General features: G+C 46.3%; 1 protein-coding gene across 4 annotated transcripts in view; it reads left to right on the top strand.

Moving 5' to 3' along the window:
- The first annotated feature begins 3,613 nt into the window (after nucleotides 1–3,613).
- SHROOM2 (shroom family member 2) overlaps nucleotides 3,614–24,073 on the top strand; it is a 982,778-nt gene continuing 962,318 nt past the window's right edge. Inside the window, exon 1 of one of the 4 annotated variants that reach the window (XM_069639121.1) lies at nucleotides 3,614–4,887. In XM_069639121.1, the coding sequence (XP_069495222.1) occupies nucleotides 4,666–4,887 (222 nt within the window). In that variant the 5' untranslated portion in view covers nucleotides 3,614–4,665. The remainder of the gene's footprint in view (nucleotides 4,888–24,073) is intronic. The other 3 variants (XM_069639118.1, XM_069639117.1, XM_069639119.1) reach the window with 3 other exon arrangements.

Raw genomic sequence — 24,073 nt, 5'->3', positions numbered from 1 at the left:
GGACTCCGCTGCAACCAGACAGATTTAACCTGTCCCCAGCCCAGTGACCAGTGCGTCACCCTACTACCCGAGGGGACACAACCCTCCCGTGTACAAGTCCTCCACAGACACGGTAAGCGTTGCTCAATCACGTGCTGTCTTAACAAGCATCAGTTCATGCCTCCTCACCCTCCCAACAAACCCCTCATTTTGCCTCATTTTTCATTGGCAGCATACACAGAATCTCCTGCCACCGCAGTCGTCCAGCCTTGATGAAGGCCCCTACAAGAAAGGCTCCCAATGGAACCACAGAAGGGCCGAAACACCTTGGTGTAGACTTTTTCGAGTCCCAGTGTTGTACATTACTCACTGTGTGCCTTGCTATTATGTACTGAGGAATTGTGTTTTTTGTTGAAATAATGAAACCACCACAATACCACTGTCTTTGCTGATATTGGCAGTAGGAAATGTATATGTTAGTATGTCACTTCTTTGTACCACACCCAAGACCACTCTGCTTGGATAGATGTTTGATGTTATGTAATGTTTACCTGATCTATATATTGAGTTGCTTTGTGTTGCATGTTTGTATGGATATTTATCCATAAAAAGGGTTCTTGATAATAATGAACATCTGTGAAGGAACAAAAGGGGTGTGTGTTTGATTTAATGAATTAACACCTTGTACTCCAACAGAGGTCGGTGAGGGCCCGCATGAACTTTCTCTACCTGACCCTTTCAATAGTGTCTTTGAGAATTTAGCCCACCTGGGCAGAATAGGGTCTTGCCCAGGAGACCTATTTGCGAATCAGTACTCACACAGAAGACAAATTTAGGGCACAAGCCTCATATACGACCTCCAAGCCCGATACCTCATTCATTGAAGACTTCATGGGCTACTTGGTCACCACCATGTCCCTCATGCATACCAACATCATCTTCTGCAACTTCAGCAACCTGCACAACCCAGCGAAAAAGTCGATGATGGAAGATCTCCACTGCCTACTCAACACTCTGAATCTCACACAGCACAGGAAAGGCAATATCCTCAACCTCATCACTACCCTGCCCACCCTCCACCACAGCCCTCCAATCCCGCTTGACTAGTCAGACCATCTGGCAATTCCCTTTCACATTAGTCACACCACACAAGTCAAGCAAACCCATTGGAAACACAACAAACAAGCCCTCAGATCATTCAAGAACTTTCCAGTGGAGTCTCTCACAGAACACCTCGCCAAACTACACTTCATATGGGTTGACCGACCTCTGCTGAACCAGCATTCTGACTTGTTGCTCCAGGAACTCAACACCACCCTCATAACCAACATCATCATCCATGTCCCAGTGAAACAATGCACCCTCAAGCCTAAAGCTTCTGCACCCTGATATAATCAAGATCAACACAAAAGAAAAATCTGAAAACAAGAAAATACATGGGAAAAAATCTGCAGCGCGTGCACCTCTTCCTGCTCAAGGATGTACGTCCTACATGCAGACGACTGATCACCACTGCCAACTTGTCCAACACAGTGATGCTGACAACCTCCTTCAGTTTTACTAATCTGGCTTCCAACCCAGATGCAGCACAGAAACACCTGCCATCAAGATATTGGACGATGCTCCTAAAATCCTCAATGATGGCCATCCTTACCTCCTGGTTGTCTTTGACCTCTCTGCAGCATTTTAGTCAGAAGACCACAAGACACACACCAACAATCTTTACCGCTGCGTTAGGATTAGCGAGATCGTCCTCGGCTGGTTCAAATCATACCTTGCTAATTGCTACCAGTTTGTACAAATGGATTGCTCCAGATCACCATCTCTACCCGTCACCTGTGGTGTCCCACAATGAGCCACCCTCTACCCTGTGATCTTCAATCTTTATATGGAACCACTTTGATCTTGCCTCGCTCCACACAACAAACAGCTTTGTACCAAATTTCTCTCCTCTGAAAAAGCAAGCCCCAGATACCAGAAAACATTTTCAGATCTGCTGTTCAAGCCTTGGTCCTCTCCTGCCTGGATGGTGGCAATGTCCTTTTGGAAGGCCTTCCTGGGACTACTCTGCCATCCCTGAGATGTGTCCTGCATGCTGCAGCACAACTCATGAAAGGATACATTTGCCCACCTTACCCCGACCCTCATTGAACTGCACTGGCTCCCACTGCAAGCCTGTATCATCATCAAACCCTGATGTATCATCTAAAAGGTTATCACCCTGAAGTCCCCACGCTACCTCACTGGGAAATGCAGCATCTCTGGAGGCCTACGATCCACCAGAGGTAGGGACATGTGCTGAATTGAACTCTACTGGTGCAGGAAGGAAAGAAGCAGAAGACAGGCCTTCTCTGTCTGCACCGAAGACGCTGGAACCTCCTCCCCATCAACATCGGAGTTGCCCTCTTTCTGGTACAGTTCAGGAAGCAGCTGAACACCCTCCTCTTCAAGGAATGGCTCCTCCCCAACACCTAGGGTCAAACACCCTCCACTCCCCACCCTACCAGCGACTAGGTTATCCGATTCCACTGTTTTCTCCACTGGTTTATTGTAGATTCCTTACTGACAAACTGCCCACCTTGCCCAGTCCCCCAAGCCCTTGTTTCTTTGCTCCCCTCCCTATGTTCTCGCCCCCTATGACTGTAAAGAGTTCTGTTGCTTATTAAAGCTAGGCTTTTTTTTTAACAGATCTGCGAGTAAAATGAAATGCCGACTGCAAATGATGCTTTGCAAACAGCATTTATTTCGAATGGATTCTTAAGGAATCTGTGTGACGTGGACTATAAAAGTATGCTGCAAAGGGATAATGCCTGGCATGGACACCTCACTTTTGCACTCTGAAGCCCCCATCTGTACAGCAGCAAGTGAGGAAGTGTGACAGGGTGGGAGGCGACCCAGAGGAGTCAGCAAGACTTTGAAAATGAATGCATTTTACCCTCGATTTCAGTTCTTCGTAGGATATGTACCATGATCTGGTATAGTTTATTTTTTTGACTGGACCAAAGGAGTAACAAACCCTTCATTTGCATTCGTATGAAAAAATCGTGTCAGCACAAACTTTTCTATAAATATTATTAATTCTACAAAGATGCCACAAGATGGCAGTACTCAGAGGGCCCAGTGAAAAGCACCTGCTGCAAACACGAAAAACACGACGTTGACCTCAGGCAGTGTTCGATATGCAGCTGGTGGGTCTATGCCTGCATCTGTTGCACGAAAGAACACACATAGTGCATTATGCAATTTGAATTAGAAAAACCGGAAACAAAATAATCACTACTGGAGAGGATGTAACATTTTATGTATCCGTGTATTTTAGTCGGGCAGTATTTGTCTACTTGTCACGCCAAAAGCACCTTGTATTATACTGCGCCACCAGGGGGCGGGCGACACCATGCCCACAGAGGTGAAAGGAGCGCGAGTCGCAAGGCCGGCAGCTGGGGGGGGCGGAGACCCGCCCCGCGCCACAGGTAGGCACGCAGAGAGAAAGAAAGGCGGGGTGACGTGCAACAGGTCTGCTACAAGTAAAGCGAGGGGGTGCTAGATATTACACACACACACAGACAAAGCGGGTGCATCAATACACAAATAAAAAAAACACGATGAAAAGAAAAGTAACCAAAAATAAAATGGCTCGGAGCAGGCAGGGGATCTTTCTCTCTCTCTCTCTCCCCTTGCTTTGTCCCGCCTCTCCATGAATCACCGAGAGGGGAGGCCAGAGAGCCGGCAGGTAGTCCCGGGCGCAGGAGGACTCCAGCAGCTGGGGTCCGCAAGGCGGGGGGCGGGAGGAGGGAGTCGCCGAGCCGCTAGTAATCCCTCTCCTCCTGCTGCAGCCAGGGCAACACCACCAGCCCTGGAAGGCACGTCCCCCGCGAGGCACGCAGAGCGGGAGGCCATGGCCGCGGGGCTCCGGGAGAACCAGGGCGCAGGAAGCAGCAGGTCCTGAGCCGAGCGAGGCCGGGCACAGCAAGTGCAGCCTCCGCGCGTGTGTGTGCGCACGCACTCGCTCCCTTCCATCACCCGCAAGGAGAGGAAGGCGCTTGCTCGGGAAAACCAGGAAGTTTGTGCCTTCCCGTTTTTGTAAAGAGGAAGAAGCGGAGAGGCGCCGAAGTAGCGCCTCGTGACCGCCCACGTAACCGAATCTCCGTGACCGGTGCAAGCAGAAAAACCAACCCCCTCCCCCTGTGTGCACTTTTTGTATAACTGACAAGTGAGCAATTAACTCCCCCCTATATGCCGACCAACGTCCCTTCTCCAGGTAGGCGACCGTTGCTGATTCGCTCCAGGAGGCTCAGCCCCGTTGACTGCTACTACTAGTCTCCGGGTTTGGAGGTCTACTTCTCTCCTCCCACCCCCCGGGGGTTTACGGCGGATTTAGTTCGTGCCCTGGGCATTCTGGAGGCTTTGGTATTGCTTCCCTGTATTTTGCCATCACGTGCCTCCCTCGGCCCATCCCCTGCGTAGCTCCCACCCTCGGGACTTGATTCAAGTTGGACCTGGATCTTGGCACAGGAGTGCCCTAGCCCATCGCCCACACTTTCGTTTTTCTTCTTCTTCCCGACCTGCAAGCTCACCCCTGGGGGATCGTGGTGCTGTCGAGGATGTGCCTGCTGAAACGGCTGCTTGCTCCCCACTAGAGCTGACTCGCGAGGGGGCCGCTTGGCCTGGACGTTGCCTGGGCAGGCCATGGAAAACATGGAGACCAGAGGAGGGCAGGAGCAGTTTCCCACGGACCGGGGCCCCAGGCTTGCGCCTGCTTTTGTGGAACATGGCCCGCTGGTGGTGGTGATGGAGCAGAGGACGGCGGATGGCTGGAGGCTGGTGGAGGTGATCCTGTCAGGGGGGGCTCCGTGGGGCTTCACCCTGAAAGGTGGAAGGGAGCATGGGGAGCCCCTGATCATCACCAAGGTAAGAGCGGCCCCCAACCCCTGAACACCTGCAAGCTACTCCTTTTGGAAAACAGGCGAAACATTGTGATGCTGCTATTTCAAAGTCACCATGCAAAAGCTGGGTGCTTTTTCTTTTAACTAAAATGTTCTAATTGGTGTATGCATTTTTATTTAAAATGGCCTATTTATTGTTTTACATGCACATGTATAATGCCCCATTCACCACCCTGGTGATCTAACAACACAAGGCTTGCCCAGAAAGTGCCTTATTGGTTGGGTTACAGATTACGTTTCTCAATATTGTGTGGCTAGCTGAATCGTGTTTATCATATATTTATTTTTCCATTCTAAGTGAGTCTTTGATTCTCTGCATTTCACTTTCTGATGCAAGATTTATGTTCTGCCCTTCAGTATTGGTATGTACGTGAGGGGCAATGTTGGCTTGCCACCACTGACAGCGCTCCGAGGTCTGCGCGGAGCACATTAACAGGTTCCTTTAGCAGCGGTATTTGCCATTTGGGGTCAATCTGTGGTTGTTTCATGGATGCCGGTTCTTGTAGCCATCCTCGTCTGGTGTTTTGTTCGTGGTAGATAGTAAGTGTTGCTGGTTAAATGGTACTGTGTGTATGTTTGATCACACGCAGTGGCATTTACTTTTTCTCATAATGTTAGATTGGCCATTTAGTGCTAGTTGCCTTATAAACCACTGTAGGCCATTTTCACAGCCTTGTTCAGCATGACAAGCATTTTGTACACATTATTTTGCAAGTGTGTTCCCCGTGGCTGTGCCCTTCCCTGAGAATGCCCCTGCTCTCTGGTAACCTTGTTTTCTTATGTTGCATGTTTTGCTTTTTGGTGCACTTGGTAGTCCACCAAGTTTATTGAACTTTAACCTATTTTATAATTCATCCAAGCCTACTGAAAGGGGTGATTTATTAAAGCAAAGGTCCAATGCAAGAGAGTTTGGATTGGAGGGAAAATGCTACAGGCCTCCAAAAAGTGTCGATTCATGATCAAGCCTCCTGTTTAGTTTGCCCCTAGCAGGGGCCAGTGTCTTGCCCTGTAAATGCTTGCATTTTCCCCTGGGAACTGCTGCTGGCAATCTGTGTTGCATGCACCTCCTTCCTCGTTTATTTAATGACCTCCGTTCCCTCTCACTGGCCAGTCGGTTAGCGCTGCAATGACAGTTTCCTCACATCAGTGACAGGCTTGTGATGCTAGAGGGTTGGCCCCTGATTGAGTGACAGCTATGTATGCTAATGGCTGATGGACAGTACCTTTGGAATGTTGACTGGGCCGAGTAGCATCTCCCCTGGGGGGCTTGTGACAGGAGCCTGGAGGGCTTAAGATGTTTCTGGGAAGGATGGCACAGATAACGTTGCAGGGCTAGGGGTTTTCCCATTTAAAACTCTTGGGACTCCCTCCATTTTGGCTTTTAGGTAGCCCTTTAAGACAAAAATGTTTCATTGGAGTACAGCTAGGGAGAAATTGCATCTGATGAGGGTCACAAAGCTTGTAAGTGTTGCCACTCATTGACTGCCCATGGACATGCTATGGCCATTCCCACGGCTTCCTGTCCTTGCCCGCCAAAATACCTCCTCCTGGTATCTCTTTGAGCTAGATGTATCAAGCATTACCCTTCATACTTTGTGCTCAAAGTGCCGGCCAGTGTGGGTGCTGTAAATGTACTGCTTATGTAATACACATGTCTTAACCAGGTCTGCCACCAGCCACTCTATTTATAAGCACTATGTGTGTATTTTCGGTATGCAGTAATAAAATCACGGCAAAAAAGTAATCTGTACAAAAAATAGCGGAAAATAAATGCCGTGGTTTGACCCAGTAAAGGTGTACCCCATTATACCATTTAACGGGGGCGGGGTTGCAGGGGTGTCTCCCACTCCCTATCAATTTTTGTTGTTGTGTAAACAGCAATTTTTTGCCGCGATTTTAACACATAGAACCGTATTTTCACTGAAGCCATGTTAAAAGCAAGTATTAGTAATGCCAACAGTTTTAGTTTGTGTATAAGTATTGGGCATTTGCCAAGCACTGCTATTATAAACCCAAGTGCTCGCACCATTGTGCAGCTGCTACTATTGATGGTCAGTTAAAACAACTGTGGCTGTGCCTGGCAAATGCATTGCCCGTGCCCAAACAAAAGTCACTGCTGGTGGCATTGCCAATGCTTGTTTAGCATTCTGAGGGTGGTACTTTGATTTGTATATAAAAGCAGACATCTACTCTGTGTATGGCTTATAAGCTTGCAGAAGATGTCTCCCCTCTACTCCCAATAGGGACACCGCATATGGGTTTAGCCTAACTTCAGACCCTGGTGAATTTGCAGCAAGCAGTGAGTGCCCCACAGGTGCTTGCTGCAAATGGCTGTTAGTGGTTGCTCAACACTCAAGCATAGTCCAGCACACAAGTACCCCACTGTTGCATGTTGGCAGTATGTGGTGTCCACTTGAAGTTGTATCATAGCCTCATCGCGCGAGTGCCCCAGTAATGCCCTCTAGCGTCAGCTGGCGTTATCGTTTAAATAGTGCCCTAGAAGGAGTGCCACACACAAGGTCTCCAGAGCATTCTTTTATAGCATTTACCCAGTGTTTTATGTGCACAGAGACAGAATGCGGCAATGTCATTTCTTAAGTGCTGACTGGGCACTGCAGAGTAGTGCTTTCTCCGAGGCACCAGTGAAAGCGCAATGGAGTAGCCAAGTTCCCTTTAAAAAGTTCCCACCCAGTGTATGACATTGCCTGAGCTGGCAGGTTTCCTAGGTTCTTCACAGGGTGTCCTAGTACTGTGGGAAGAGGAAGGTTACAGCCAGAAGGTCACGTGATTTGGTTAGGCTCTGCTGCTGCGCTGACCTGTGTTCGAATTTTATTAAAATGGCCCACACTGGCATTGCTACCCTGACCAGCCCGAGACAGCAATCAAGTGACTCAAACTTATGGGACGGGGGTGTGTGTTTTACTTTATGGTCTTCGGCGTCAGTAAGGCATGGGTGGGGCTGCTGTCCTTGCTGCTTTCAACAGAGCGCTGTGAAAGTCTCTTGATAATAAGCAGGTGGCATATATTTTCCACAGAATCCTTGCTTGCACGCTTGTCATGCTCTGGAGACAACCCAAGAGAGACTAGTCGATGGCAAGTTTGAGTTCAGAAAGCGGAGTCCTTTAATGCCCCTTAAGCTGTGGGGGTGAGCATGCCTGGCTTGCATCTTGACCCATTTGATTGCACCTCGACGTGCCCAATCGCCACATCTAGCCCCGGTGGCCTTGGTATAGAGGCAACCCATTTTAAGAACAGTGGTGTTCCCTTGCAAGATTAAATAAATAATGCTGGTGGATATTGGTCCCGGTGACATACAGTGCAACAGCTGGGCACGCGCATCTATGGGCGTGGATTGGGATATTGCGTAAAAGTCTAAAGGCCATGGACAGCGGCCCCCTGCAACGGAAGACAACAATTCAGGCTTTTATTTTCTAGCCAGAAGTATAAACTATGTGTACATGGGTCCAGGTGCCTCTCCTTTTAAAAAAGGGACTTGCAAAAATATCTGCCTTTTGTTGAAAAGGCATAATTCAGTGGTGCCCCTTAATCGCATCCGTAACATGTGAAAATGACAGTGCAGCTCAGGAATACTGTTGCAAGACAAAAAACAACTACCCAAACATTGATTTATGAAACCTACAGCTCAAGACATATAGTGAAGAATTAATTAAAAGATAATTACCCAAAAATGTAACAAAAAAACAAGCAAGTGGAGTGGCAGAGCAGCAGAGTGGGAAGGAGTAATGGAGTGGCAGAGTGGGCAGGAGTTGCAGAGTGGAATGGAATAGCGGAGTGGGAAGGATTAGTGGAGTGGCGGAGTGGGCAGGAGTGGCAGAGTGGGATGGAATAGTGGAGTGGCGGAGTGGGAAGGATTAGTGGAGTGGCAGAGTGGGAAGGAGTAGGGAAGGAGTAGTGGAGTGGCAGAGTGGGAAGGAGTCCCACCTCTATCGTGGTCAGCATAGCCTACCATCTGCACAGGAGTGTGCTCTAGTGAAAACCTGACAAAATTGCAAGTGGCCTTGTTCCCATCAGAAACTGTAGACTTTGTTTTATATTGGATGTTGGGATGGTAGAGTGGGTCCATTCGATGGTCTGATGAAGAGATTGCTGACAGCTGAGTGCATTTGGGGTGAGTGGGAAGTGGTCCAGCGAACAGGGGTTCCCGCTCATAAGGAAGGTACTGTTTACAGACAGACTTGGGGAAGGGGAGTCCTCTCGATGTGGGAGGGCAGGGAAGGTGTGTAATACTGTGGGGTAAGAGCGAGGTAAGGTACTGAGTGGGGGTTTCAGGAGGAGGCAAAGGAAATGCGGAGGATCCATAAAGCTGAAAACCGAGTGGAGAACTAGAGGGTTGACACCGAAGGGAGGGGGAAGCGAATACAAATAGTCTCTGGGAGAGCGGGAGTGATGACGCGTTTTAAAAACGGGTTGGTGGCATGGACTTTTCACAGGGGTAGAGTGTTGCGGGTGGGTGAACTCATTGGGTGTTCTCCCCTCCTCAACCTGCACCATCACCTTTTCATCTGAAAAACGAGCAAGGGGACGGTTTGAAAGAAACAAGCCAAAAAGGAATATCGCAAGATTGGCGCAATGGTTTAAGTGAATGTATTAAACAAACGATCACCAGCAACAATGTTAAACGATAACAATGAGCAGTATTTATCCTGAAAGCTTTTTTTTCCAGTAAGAGATGATCTCGTGGAATTTGGATTCAACCGGCGTGAGACATGGGAGGTGCCATAATTGCATCGCGCAGGCGTGGTTCGTCCACTGTGGCACAGCCATTAATGATGCTGCCGCTTGACTCACCTGGTCCATTGGGATACTTTGTTCAGAGATACTTGTGAAGGACGCGTGTAACGTTGTTGACCTTACATTTCAAGGTGTGGTTGAAAGTTGTTGTAAAGGGAGAGAGTGGTGCATTTCTCAGGCATGCAAAGGTTGCTGTTCTCTCAAATGCCGGCTGAGCATGAATGGCACGCGGGATTGAGGCGCGTGCTGCCTCCACAGCCTCATTGATGCTGTTGGATGTTATTCCTATGCCGCTCAGGTGGTGCTTTATTTCCCACGGTGTAACTGGCCCAACCCCCACATCCCTGATAAAGTAATTTGTGGCCTCCTAGCATGATTGGTGACTTCTTGCTTTCGCTAGGTCCCTTATACATTTACTTGGTAGAAGTTCTGCAGCAGAATGCTGTATTACTTTCGAAATCTTCCCTTTAAAGGTTTTCTAATAACTTCAAAAATGGTTCCTGCAACATTCCCTGAAAGAAACTCCATGCGATGAAACATTCTGCATCATTTGGGAGAGTTTGGAAGGTGGGATCGCATGAAACCGTTTCTGCAGGTCATGAATTCGACCCAAATCAAGGCAAGATGTTATTTAAGTGCAAGTGCACACAGCGCTTCATAAGAATGCCACCCAGTCCCAGCACAACGCTTTCGCTCTCAAACATGTCCCTCCAATCGGCTAATATAGATCTCACTGATCCTCTCCCTTAGATAAAAATTCTCTCGCGCTGTGGCTGTGGGCCGCAGGCCGCGGATGGGTTTCTGTGACTGACTTTGCCCGAGAGCCCTGGTTAATTCTGACCAAAATTAAACATGAGAACCTTCCTGTTCGAAATAGCATTTTTGACCTGTTACGGCCATTTTCTCAGGCACGTAGCTGCCATTCCAAGTTGTTCCCCATACGTATTTCCAAGGATAAATCCTTTAGGGCAAGAGTCTGTCATATGTTGTAATTTACAATGTCTCTTGTCATCTTCGCGGCCAGTGCAACGCCCTACTGCTAACTTGTGTTGGAGGCAGTACCCTTGTGCTGCTGATGTTCAGAGATGTTGTTGCATCCTGTGAAGACCTAATGCAGCTGTTTCGGCTAAACGCTTGCACTCCTTCTTTTTATAAGAAAAATACCCAGGTACTTGTCCCCAAGGCTTAGGAAAATCAGGATATCCTGATGGTGTACCTTGTAAAGTCAGGCCAAAGCTCCCATCAAAGAAGAACCGGGGGGCAACTGATGCACACGCGTCATCCCCTTTCATGCCAACTGCACTGCTCAGGTGAGGTGTTCAGATGTTGGCATGGGCAGCACCATCCACAAAGACCAACTCGGCTTTACTTTAATACAAATACTTTTAAAAAGCCTAGGATATCCCAAGTGAAAGAGCTGCTCCAAATGCTACGCCAATGAGTGGACTGGATTAGTCTGAAAGGGCTTTCCCTTGTCAAAACGAAAGAGAAAGACAAACATTTCTCAAGCATTGAGCGAGCTAGCATGCAAACTGCTTCCACAATGCCTCCTTTAAGCATTTGCTAAACTGTACCCAGGTCTACATAGGGCGCCAAGAAGGTAAACTAGCTAAACCAACTGTTGGCAAACCCTTTCCAAGGGTTTTGCACAATTCTTGGAGGACACTAAGCACAACTTCCTCTTTTTCTAGGGTTTCTGGCACGAGTTGTTGTCGAGCTGTAAATCGGATCTGCGTCAGAGCACACTTGGATGGAAGTTCTTGCCTTGCTGCGCTACTGACTCTCAAAGCAAGCTGCACAATCCTGTTCTTGCAACGTATTAATTTTTCAGTTCTGCCATAGATTTTTTTTCTTTTCTGACTGTTGTCTCCGAGTTCCCAGAAGGTACCTAAAAGCGCTGTGGCATGTTGGTGCTACAGGAAAAAGGTGAAGCGTGCTCGACCCGTTAATTTCAGTTTACGACTTGATCGTTCAACGACTCTGATAACGTAACTTCTAGGGATGTACCAAACCGTTTCTGAAAAAGTCTGAGCATTTTAAATATGTGCCTTTTTTTTTTAACAAAGCCTTCTGCATGTATATGTTTTCCATACTCTTTCCTAAGGCAAAACTTTATTCAAAAATAATTCTCATGGTGATGGGGCTGAGGGTGGGGTGGGGGCGTGGCCAGCTCTTGGACAGTCACCTCTTGTGAGCATCCTCTCTGCTCATGTCTCTTCAGCCCCAACGCAGTGAAGGGGATCTGGATTGCAAGACTAGAAATAGAAAGAGGGAACAGCTCAGACATGCTGACCAAGCAGAGGGTCTTGGATTCCTAGATGCCACCCGGTGTATCAGTCAGAGTTGCATTCCAGGGTCTTCTCTTTTAGCCGGAATCGCAACAGTGTCTTTTTTTCAGTTGTTGGGAAGGATCAGCGAGATGGTGCAGCATTGACACCCAACGGGCGGAGAAGTGGTCCTGCCAACCAGACACAAGAACCTGTGAATCAGTCATTAATTAGTTCATTTTCAAGACCTACCCCATAAGAACCATACATGAAAATGTTGAATCGGAACTGTTTAAATATGCCTTGCTGCAAATGGTGGTCTGTTTGTCTGTACTAGACCCCTTTAGGGACTTGCTTTATGACAAGTGGAGGCTGTGTTAGGAACAATTACCTTTCATCCTTTAAAGTGAATAAAGTTAAAGACAGGCTTTAAAAAAAACAAAAAAAACGCACATGGCGCCAGCCAGCCAGCCTTGTGGGTGAGGAGGCTGCAAAGGCTCCAAAAGTAGAGATACATGTCCAGACTTTAATGGCATAGACTGCCCTCTATGACTTCACTGGGAACAACAAGAACACACAACAGTGCTGATGGCAGCTTTGCAGAAGCGGGTCATGACCAATGCAGTTCGGTTTCAGACGCGGCAGTTGAGTGTAAAAGAAGTACAACAGGCCCGTGAAGAAGACACTTAAGGATGTCAACACTGTTTTGTTGGTTCTGTTGTTTAACTTGCAAAAATTGCAAGAGGATGGCCAACATCTGAATACCCGTAATTGTTCTCCTATCGTGAGACAACATTGGCTGTTCATCAAAAACAAGACCCACTTTCAGACCTTGATCTCAACCTTCGGATCAGTGGAAACATTGGCTACGCCCCTTGATAAGGTTTCCTATGTTACTTCATTCACTTATTGGCTGTAGTTGGAGAACTGGGATATCTATTTCAATGCACCTATATCTGCACATGACCCTATATCTGCACATGAATCGGCATTGCTGGGCTATGCATTCTCTTCTGTACTTTCGCTCTCCCAGGACGCTTCCACACAACATTTATTCGAGCCGTCCCCAGGGGTGGACTGGCCTATAAGGAACTCTGGAGATTTCCCGGTGGGCCTCTGCACCCTGGGCCTCTTTTGTGTGGTATTTCCAAATTTTCTCATAGGAAAAGCATTGGACTTGCTGAAAATGTGTCATATGGGACCACTTTGAACATTATTTCCAGGGCCTCTTTTGGTCCCCAGTAATTATTTCCAGGGCCTTTTTTAGTTCCCAGTCCACCCCTGGCCGTCCCATGCACCCGGGGTGCTGCATCCACCGCAACACCACTGTGATCAAAAGAGTGGTTTAAGCAGCAAAACCGGTATGCACATCAGTGTTGCGACACTTGCCCGTTATGTGCCAGGCATGAGTTATGCAAATCAGCTGGTGGCTGACGGTTATATTTGTCCAAGTTCCAAGCTCTAGAACCCCTGGTGACCACTGCAAACATCCAATTACTGGTAGTTTCTGGAAGAAAGATTGGGTCCAACTAGAGGACTGTGGGTTTTTCGGGTGTGCGTTTGCTTAGTGGTTTCAGTTGGTATGTAGGAATCCCTTGTTATGTCTGCTCAAACATGTCTGACCGTGTGTCCTGAAATCCACATATCCATACGGGACTCAGGAAAAAGCATTTTGGCTGCCTGGAATGTTTACTGGGGATTTGATGGGATCCGAGGCCTTGGCGATTTTTCAATATTTCTTTATAAATCGCATACCTCAATTTGCCTGTAACTTAATGTTCAACGTATTGCAAAATGCAGGATGAATGTTAATTTCCTTTCCCGCGGTTCACTTAAATAGGCTTTAGTAATGTTTTTGTAAAAAAATATGCAGTTTATTTTTATAGGTGCATTCCAATATATTTGTTCTTACTGTGGTTGTTTTGCTAAGTGTTGGAAAAAGAAAATTATGTTCTATTCCTCAACACTTTTTGGGAAAACCGATTTATTATTAGTAAATCTCATGGCCTAATAAAAACAAAAAATATGTATCCAGGAAAAATCAGCGTCTGCGTGCTAGTGAAGTCACCAGCTGTATTCGCCGAGCTAGAAAGAGCTGGGCCAAAACGTTACAGCGCTAGAATTTGTGACTTTTTTTCCAATGCGTTTACATTGACGAAGCTGTGAGCTTTTGTGGGGCGGTGTTTCTGGTGGCATATTCTGAAGTTTGTTTAATAATGCTGTTTCAAATGGGGCGTTTCTGTATAAAGCATCTGCTCGTGCTTCCGCAACACTTAGCTGGTAGCATTGACTTCATTGGGTCCTGTGGAGAACTTGATTTGTTTTGGTCGTGACGCACTACGCAATTACATAGTTACCACCCGCGAGTAGTGGCCTCGGCGCCTGTTCTTATAATTATTGCTTTTTAATAAGTGTGTGGATATCGCGTCTGTATGTCTGCAAGGCTGAATGAACCATGTCATTATAAATCACACAGGGGGGTATTACAAGGCTCCTTAATGTTGGGGTGACCAGATTTCCAAACCTGGACTGCCAACAACATAAAAGAAGGAATACCCCATCGCAGCCCCTCCCCCAATACGCCATCACAACCACCACTGAACACTATTTCCAGCACTTTTCCTTTTGGTAAATTATATATGATCTAAATTGTGCAGTTTTGTCTGTGAATCTTGGCATGTTTATTAAAAACGAGCTTTTGCGCTAATTGATATTACACAGCTTGCTGTGCAATCATTTCCAAGACACAGTCAGTAAGTGTTGCGACTTGTACCTGAAAGGTTGGGGGGTGCGAGCCAAACCTCCAACTTCAAAATTCTGAGTGTGAAAATAATTACAATTATAAATTGTTGTCACCCTCCTTTTTGCCCAAAACCAGGACAGGGTTTATTCAATTTTAAAAAACCTCTCGGACAGAGGGCCCAATTCCTGGGTGGTCCCGGCAAAACCGGGATGTCCGGTCACCCAGCCTACCACCCGATATTCTACTTGGGGGCAATCCTATTTCAGCCTTCAGGAACAGGAAGTTAAAGACAGTCATTTTGGGTATCTTTGGGAGGCCGATTTGCTATCTGAAGATACCAGCTCCGACCCTATTCTGATACGCACCTTGTGACGCCATTTAATGGATCACTTGGGAGGGGGGTGGGTTAGGTAGGCCCACCGCAACCACCTAGACTTGGAGTTCGTCCCTTGCTCACACGGTCTCTGGGTCTTGCCCACAAAGGGTCTTGAAATTGCAGGTGGAAGGGGGCTGCAGCTTTCTCTACAAACTGTCCATAATCTTAGCGGAGGGTGGGGTTCATTGCAAGTTGGGCGATAATTGTAAAAAGAGGAGTTATTGCATGTTTTTTTTTTTTCCCATCTGTCTGATTATGGGTGCAGAAGGTATTTATCTAATTTGGTGTTCTAAGAACACCAAATGTGGTAAATGCAACATGAAAATACGAGGTCGAATTCTGCCTCGAAATACCACTTCTATTTTCCTCCAATAAAAATATGGATGTAAAAATACCTCCCTTTGCATTTGCGCATCCCTTCAGTTTACAGGACAACCATATGAAAAGGTCCCCCAAAAAAAGTGGTAATGTGGGTATCCCCGATGCCCACTGTTTCTCCACCTTTGATACATAACTTACAGCTTACCCGGTGGGACCCACTGCTCTCCTATATGCATTTCAATCCCTCAAACCGGGATTGAAAGGCCCCTTCTGAAAACAAATTACATAAACTGAACGACGGTATTGCTAGAATACCACTTTGGCATGGCTTTTAGTTATTTTAGGCATTTATATAAGTGCGCTAAGCCCGAGGGCATCAGGGCGCTATTTACAGTAAGAGAGGAGAAGAAAAGAGAAGGGGGAGTGGACACTGGGTGGGGGGAAAGAAGTAGGTTTTGAGCTTCTTCCTGAAGCTGCCATAGGACGGTTCTTCACAGAGGTGGCCAGGGAGCTCGCTCCGAAGTTCAGGGGCCCTGCGCTCATTCATTCATAATCCAGGTGGATTTCTCGGTGCATGCAGTCAAAGTTGATACCACATGTGATGTTCAGGTGGGGCAATGCTGCCAACCTCCTAATTCCGACCTTCTGGTCTGTTTTAACTGGAAGCACAGAAGATTGAAAATAATTTGCGCTCCTAACTCATGCCAGAGCCAATTTGCATACGTTGTTCGGTGAACAAAAAGCATATATAGGTTTACGTGTTTCATGTGTTGATCGGCATTTCTCTGCTTTAATCTACACTTGATATTCTTTACCTTTTTCGGTCATAGCTAACTCAACTGCCCTCCCTATTTCGCCTTTCAAAACTGTTTTAGGATGTAGTACAGGATGTATTGATTAAACTGTACATTGGTGTACTTTGCAAAAAGTTCTCTCTCTCTCTCTCTCTTCCTCTCCCTCCCAGCCCCCCCTACCCCCGCAGGATAATTCATTAAAAAAAAAAGTTGGATTTTGGCCCAAAATATATGGGGGTGGGTTTAGGCGAACACATAATGTAGCGGGTTGCTGCGGGGCATGTGGCCCACATATATGCGCAGTAACATCGATCATTTAAAATCCCGTAGAACCAAGTTGGACAATCGTTACACACAACTCTTTTCAAAATGCTATAGCTGTGCTGTTTTGTCAACTGGTGACAAAGTATTTACCAAAAATCACTGAAGGAATTTATTTGGAAAGTTCTGTGATGTTGCATTCAGGGGGCCAAAGTTCTGGGATAGGTGCCAAAAGGAGTATTTTCCAATGAAGCTATCAAAGCATAGCTCAAAATGTGCACCTGCGATAACTTTTAGTGAGTACGAACTGGTGTGCTGTGTCCACGTGGAGAATTCACTGGGTGAACGACTGTTCGGCTTGTTTAGCATATTACAATTTGCCTTTTTTCCCCACCTGTCCACAGGGAACTTTTGCTCTCACTTACAGGAAAAGCCAATGGATGGATTTGCTGCTGAGGAAATGGCATCTGTGCCCATTAGCGTTTGGTGACCATCTGTCTAGATTAAGAACAACTTTGAATGAAAATAAACAAAAAGTCTAGGGTAGTTTGATTTATGTTTATCAGGTATTCAGTGAAGCAAATGTTAATGGTTGCAGTGCAAAACAACAAAACGTTTTTAGAGCTACTTCAATGACTCCATGCCAACAAGCAAATTTGTCATGCTTGTGTATTTCGCAGAATCCAAACTCACAATTCCCTGACCTAAGCAACATCCGTGTTTTTTCTTCTTGAAATAGATTTGCTCTACCGCAGCCTAAAAATGCATGCCTGGTGTAGTTATTTTGCAAGAATCATTGTAATTCAACCCCAGAGGGATCTGACTCAGACTTCGATGTTGTGTTTGGCAGGCTTTGTAAGAGCGACGTGGAGTGCTGTCACTTAGGTAGGTTGAGGGTCGGCTGGAATAGGCTAGCATTGCCTGTTTTGACCTTCGAGTGTCTGCGTTGGTGTATTAAAACAATGGCCTGTTGCAGTGTAGGGTCTCTTCTGTGTCCTATTGGCGGGCCCCGGGCCGTCGCCAGAGGGGTGGTTTGAAAGGTGTGTTTGGTTCCTCTACCTGCAAAACTCCTAGCACTTAGACATAGGACTTTTTCTGGTCCATGCTGGAAGAGGCAATGAGAGATCTCTCCCAACCTCGTCCGTGTTGCCATAAACCTCACATCCGCTCAGCCAGGGAAAATAAGGTCTCTGCTAGCTTCTGTCGATGCCCAAGGGAAATGGATGTACATATTCTCCTCCTCACTCCCTTGGCCCCGAATGGCCGCGAACAGGTACTTTTGGCAGGTTAGCTGGGTTGGATTATGTCGTGTTAGGGTTCATAGGTGGGTCAGGAAGGCCGCTGGAGCCATAAGTATATAAAAAGGACAGTAGCTTTATTTGTGACTGGGTCAGGATAGAAAGGGGGGTAAGGAGCTAGTACAGTATCATCCTTTCATGTTTATCTCCCGTCCTGTGTGGCCCTAACTGCCACAGCCGAAACCTTGAGTGAACGCCAGGTTCCAGCCCAGGCAACATCCCATGGCTTGCATTGCTATGCCAATGCAAGCCCAATACTACAGATTATAGGCTTTCTTAAATAAGGTTGGGATTTGAGCGCCCTGCATTGTGGGAGTAATTCCTTGGGCTGGGCTGGAGGTTATTGAGGCCCGCTTTGAGCTCCATGTTGATGCCTATAGTGGTGTGGAAGGTTGGATCCCTTTTTGGGCTGAGACTCGCCTGTTATGAGTCGCTTGTATTATTCAACCATTTCCACCCTTATCGAACCAGTTAACCTCATCAGTTCAAAGCGAGCAGCAGAGTTATCTTAAGTGCCACCTGGGTTTAGAGTCCCAAAGAGGCAAAGGAGCAGGGGGTTGCTATATTCTGATCAACTGCTACAAGAGCTGTTGAGTGAGTATTAACCGGTCGGCGTTAAGGCATATAGTCCATTTTGATGAACTGACCGCCACTTTGTAAGCATCCGTTTTGTGGAGTACTTGCTGCCACCTTGGGGCTGCTTTAAAGCACATTTCGGCCGCGTGGATGGGGTCAGTTGAGTGTTGAAGCCTCACATCAATAATTCAGCCTAGTGTTTGGTCGGCTGCAGGATCCGCTTGAGGATCGGTTGGTGTGTTTGGCTCAGTGTTCTCTGATGGTGGGGCCAAGACCCTTGCAATAGGAGTAGTGGGTGGTTGCAGTCGGGTCTGCTGTGGGGCAAAAGCTATGCTCTGGATCATTTGCCTACACAAACTAGGAGGGCTTAGTCAATAGTCATAACAACATGACGTAACGTGAAAAGACGTAACATAACATGGCATAACAAGCTAGTATATATAACGCATCAACATGCTGTAGAATAACATGTATATCATGGCATTTCAAAGCATGGTACAGCATAATCAATCTAACACAATGGGCCTCATTCCGAGTAGGGCGGTAAGGGATACCGGGCACCGGTAAGGAGGCCGGTGCCGGTAATTCCATACTGCCCTACTACGAGGTCCCTTAGCGGGTCCCTTCTTTAACGCCTGGTCTTACCTGGCGTTATGGACGGGACCTGGGCGCAAATAACGGGCTTGGCATATGCCAGCCCGTTATTTGCGCCCTCCCCCTTCCCATTGAGCCCTATGTGGGCTCAAATGGGAATGGGGAATGGTTTGGTGAATGGGGACTTACCGGTCCCGCCAAGGTCTGACTAGACCTGTAAATCCCCATTTCACCAAACCGGACACAGTACCGTTATTGGTGGCAGTCATGGCGCAAATAGTGCCATGACCACCACCAAACTCGGAATGAGGGCCAATGTAACTAGCACAACCACTATGCAAAAACATACACTGTCTAACGCACATCCAGTGTCAAAGGTGTTCTGTATAGTGCACAGCTTTCGTTGGTCTGGCTTAACAGCCCTGCATTCTTGTCTGAAAGTGCAGCACCTGCATAGCTCGGGTATCTTACAGACCACAGGGCTGAATGTTTAGATAAGCAGGAGCTTGAAGCAGCCTGTAGGTATCCACAAATCTCATTTACACATGAAATGAAACCTATCATTTTGTCCCTTATTTATGACCTCTAATGCTTTGTAGATGTGTCCAAGTGTGCATTTACAGAGTGTGCCAAATGCACAGAGTTAAATTTGTAGATGTGTGTGTTCGGCATCGGTTGGCCGTGGAAGCCAAAAGTAGCTCCTGGTTGCTGTTTGTGTCAAGATAACCAGGCTCTTCTGTGCTACAAGCGGGTGCTACATTGCTCCCAAATCCCCTCCGTTTTGATCACTCGACCAGAGACTGATGTCTGAATGAATGGGTCCTTGTATGCAGATGGGTATTTTTTTATTAAATTTAAAAAAAGAAAATGTATATTTGTGCTAATGTTGCATAACGTGTACTTATCGATTACTTGATTAGTTATCTTTATGTTCTTGCATGTTTTCGGATGAGACTGTTGCAATTATTAATATAATGTATGCTGGTTGCCTCTATGTCGTGACTAGCCATTGTCAGATGGGCTCTCTTTTAATACACTGCAAGCTTGTCATTTTGGCTAGATTGCTTTGTGTTATGGTGTGAGGTGAGTTGTACACTCAGTGGGTGGTGCCAGGGTGGTCAAGGGTGCTGCTGCTGGGTTCCTTGCATTCCTGCATATGGAGCGGGCGATACCTGTGCAATGCAGTGTAGTGTGAGCCCAGGTGAAGGGGTTGAACTTGCCTGGCTTTAAGTGTATCTGGGGGTTGTAGGTGGTAAGGGTGTTCCTGGAGAGGTGCTCCACATGATAATGCAAACTTGTTCTATGCACGGCATTATCTAAGTAGAAGGGCGCTCCAAGGAAGTAATATTAATTGGGCTCCAGTTGGGACCTTGGCTTTCCCTTGGGACCTTCCAATCACCCCTCTCTAAAACTACCTGCCGGAGACCTTTTATATTGCTCAATATTTAATAGGCTGTTGTCGCAGGTGAAAACAACCAAGGATCCTTCAGTGCTGCAGCAGAATCGGCTTCTGCGCTACTCAAGACTATTGCTCCATGGCATCCGTTTAGACGGGCTCCCACAGCAGTGGTAAAGTGGCGAGTGGCTTGAGGTCCAGGTGGGTATTTAGGACAATTTCGATAGTGTCCCTAGGAATCTTCTTTGGCTTATTTCAGCAAATAGGGGTATACCGAGCAATTTGCTCCGTATTTTACAACCTCTTTACACGCATAATCCAGCAGCCATCCGCTTGGGCCTTGGAGGCGAAAATACTGAATCTTTCCCTGTAGAAAGGAGGGGGGGTGAGGCAAGGTTGTATCCTCACCACCTTATTATTTTCTATCTATATTGAAGTAATTGGATAATTGCGTACCAACTGCCTTCACTATCCAAAGATGAGGAGCTAATCTGATGCGGCATTGTTCTTTGTCGATGACGCAGTAATTTTAGCTACGTCTTCCATAGGGTTGAGAACATTGAACATATTCTTGGACAAATGTACTTGGTTGCAATTTGAGGTCAATACAAAGAAAACAAAAGCCCTTGTATTTGGACTTAAGTTTGCCGAATTCTACGAATATGTGGGGGTCGGCTTTCATATCGGTGCCCAATGAACCACACAAAGAGAAACCAAATACCACTCTAGGAAAATACTGCAGCATCATTCAGAAATGTCATACTACTCGGGGCAGGGGAGCCATTTCTCCAGCGCTTGAGGTTTATAGAGCCTAAGCGAAATCGGCTGGCATATGTGGATCTGACATATGGGGCTATGCAAACTGTTACAAAGTTGCAAAGGCTGAAACGTCCTTCTTGAAAAGTTTGCTTGGCCTTCCTTTTGGCTGCCAAAATCCCCCTCTTTTCTTAGAACTTGGCCTTAAACCAATTGCTGACCTTTTCAATTTGAGACATAACTAGTTCAGGATCTGGGCATGCCCGAGTCTCGTTGATTATAGGGATTCAATCTCCCATGTATTAAGCTTGCAGGGAGGGAGGGAGGTAGGTCATTGCTCTGGTTTACTCGTGTAAAAGGATGCTTGCATCGTCCGAACCTTGATACCCTGTGGAGTAACGCTGCATCTATCACTAAGGCAAGTGCAATGGCAATGAAGAAGACGGCTGCCGAGTTGTCTGGGAGGAATATGTTGAATGTATGCTGTAGACTGTCTATAGAACCCACTTATATCTCATAGAAGTTAACTGTGGGTTTCGAGACACATTTTGACAAAATTCATCAGCCTTTTGCATGCACACTTAACCGCGATTCAACATTCTTAATATCGCGAGTGTTACTTGTCAATGGAATGATGAAGTTACTGATGATTGTCCAGCATGTAGCTTGAGAAACGAAACATTGGCTCATGTTATGTTTTTATGTACTAGTTATAGGATGCCTTTCATCCAGATAGTTGAGACCATTTCTTAATGCCACCAATACCCTTGCTATAGAGCAGGGCTTGATCCTGGTCTAGTAAACAGAGGATATGACAATTGTGCATAATGTGGCAACACATTTGTATAGTGCTTGGCGTATAAGCGCGGACATTTTTGAAGCTTCATGATTGCACTTCTGATGTTTGTTATGTATTTAATATGGACCTAGAGGCTTTTTAACGATGGGGTTGTACGTTTTTTAACTTTTTTTTTAAATCTTTTAAAACTTGTCACTTTGACATGACTTGTGCGTTTTTATGTGAAATTATTTTTATCATCTAAGTCTAATGATTTTTATCGGTTATAATATATTTATTATGTACGTCAAATGACAAACTTGTTGAATAAAGGCATTATGATGATGATGATGGTGATGATGATAAATGCCTATTTCCTTCATGTAGGGGTTGGACGTATTTACAACAGAGCTGATCAGATTACTTCTGTCACTATATTAGAGCGATGTCCATCCTGGAGGAAAATAAGATGCGAATATGCATCTCTTTAACTTGATGTGTTTGGCAATGTTACAGTAACAATAATCTGTCCTTGTGTAGCGCTTTTTGTTAGGTTCCTCTGTTTTTAAGTGCTGTAATAATGCGTGCTGTGATTTTTTTTTTAATTATTATTTATTTATTTTTGTAGTAGTAGCTTGCCGCATTAAGGGCTTTCTTCATAAATCTGTGATTGATTGATTGGTGGGTAAATATTCCAAATCCAAGTAGGAGCAATTTAGCCTTTCACTCCGAGTTTGAAAAATTGAGTACCAGTGAAATTGGTAACATGAATGCCTGTTATTTACAGTGCTACAAAAATGCCTAGAATTTGGTGAATGGTATTTTAATTATTGACGGTGGATGAAGAACAAGCGGCAAACCGCGTGTGCCCATGCTCGGGAGCCGCAAGAGGATCTTGCCTGAAGGATAAGTTGATTGAGATGTTTAGCTTCTCTCTCACCACAGGGGTAGGCAACTTTGCTTGAGGCACAGACAGTAGAGAGGTTCTTAGCATATTTTTCATTTAGCATACTTTTGTTCAATTTGTAAACCAGGGTGTTTATTAATTACAATCTTCCCTAATATATGGTATACTCTGCTAATGGAGTACATTATTTGAATAAGTGCATGAGTTAACCATCCACTGAATATTCCTAGGGTGTCTCTACTCGCCTTTTGATGGTTGTGTTCAGTCACTGGCTTACAAATCTGTGTCTCTGAATCTAATGTTATGTACATGCATCCCTGTATGTGCTTCTCCCCCCAATCTCGTTTGTAAACCTTTTATTTTCTTGAATAAAGCAAATGCCAAGTTTGGCCTAAAACGCCCCTCGCCCGACTCGCTGCAGCATCTCAACCCTGTGCGCCTGCCAGAGATTAGGAAAAATACTCATATTCTCATATGTCAGGGATGTGAAAACCAGGTTATTGGATCAAGCTGCCTAGAGGTGGGCGAAGCTGGAGCCGGCACGGGAGAAAGGACTGATGCTAGCCCGACCTTTGCTTCAAGCGCGTGCCCGTGTAAACCAGCGGGCAGAGGCTCGCCCTCAAAAATAAAGTCAGTAAAGAAGAAAATGTGTCCCCTGACCTGGACTCATGCCTGGGAAACGAGGATAAAAGCAAGCGGCCTCAACGCGCTGTCCATTCATGTTGCATAGATTTCAGAACAGTTTTGTGGGCCTTAAACTTTCGGCAGCGCTGTCGCAAGTTCATTGCTTGCATCGCATGCAGGATTTAGGTTTTCACTGCCGCTCCATAATACATACAAAAGCGCTGTTCCTTCTGGAATACTGGTGTTCACTAATTTGGAGCATGAATTTCAAGCCCAAAGTTCAACAGTGGACTCCTGGACATGTTCTGCCTGTGATCTCTGCACCCCGACGGCCGTACACCGCATATGCTCTTCTGCATATTAGCCCCCCCCCCTTGCCTCTGCACTGGCACTAATGGTAATATTGAACTCTATACTAGCAACACTATTAGTATTATTAGGGCTTTATATAGCGCTTGGTGCCAGACACCTCCAGCTTTTAAGTGCGCGACTAGGGATCAAGCCCATGTTGCACAGCATTGTCGTGCTCCCAAGATGGCCGCGTTGCCTCTAAGGTTCCTTTTTCTTCCACGGGCAGCATGTGTGAAATCTAAATGGCCTTTCAGATGCCACCACAGTGGCCCTCCTGGGAATGCTGAAAATCGCAAGGTAATTATGAAATGCCCGAGTTCTGGTACCATCTAGTGCACTTAATGCGCATCAACAAGC

Source organism: Ambystoma mexicanum, chromosome 7q, assembly GCF_040938575.1.
Source record: "Ambystoma mexicanum isolate Mex_15411 chromosome 7q, UKY_AmexF1_1, whole genome shotgun sequence".
Taxonomy (NCBI): Eukaryota; Metazoa; Chordata; class Amphibia; order Caudata; family Ambystomatidae; genus Ambystoma; species Ambystoma mexicanum.
This window is presented reverse-complemented; position numbering and strand designations above follow the sequence as displayed.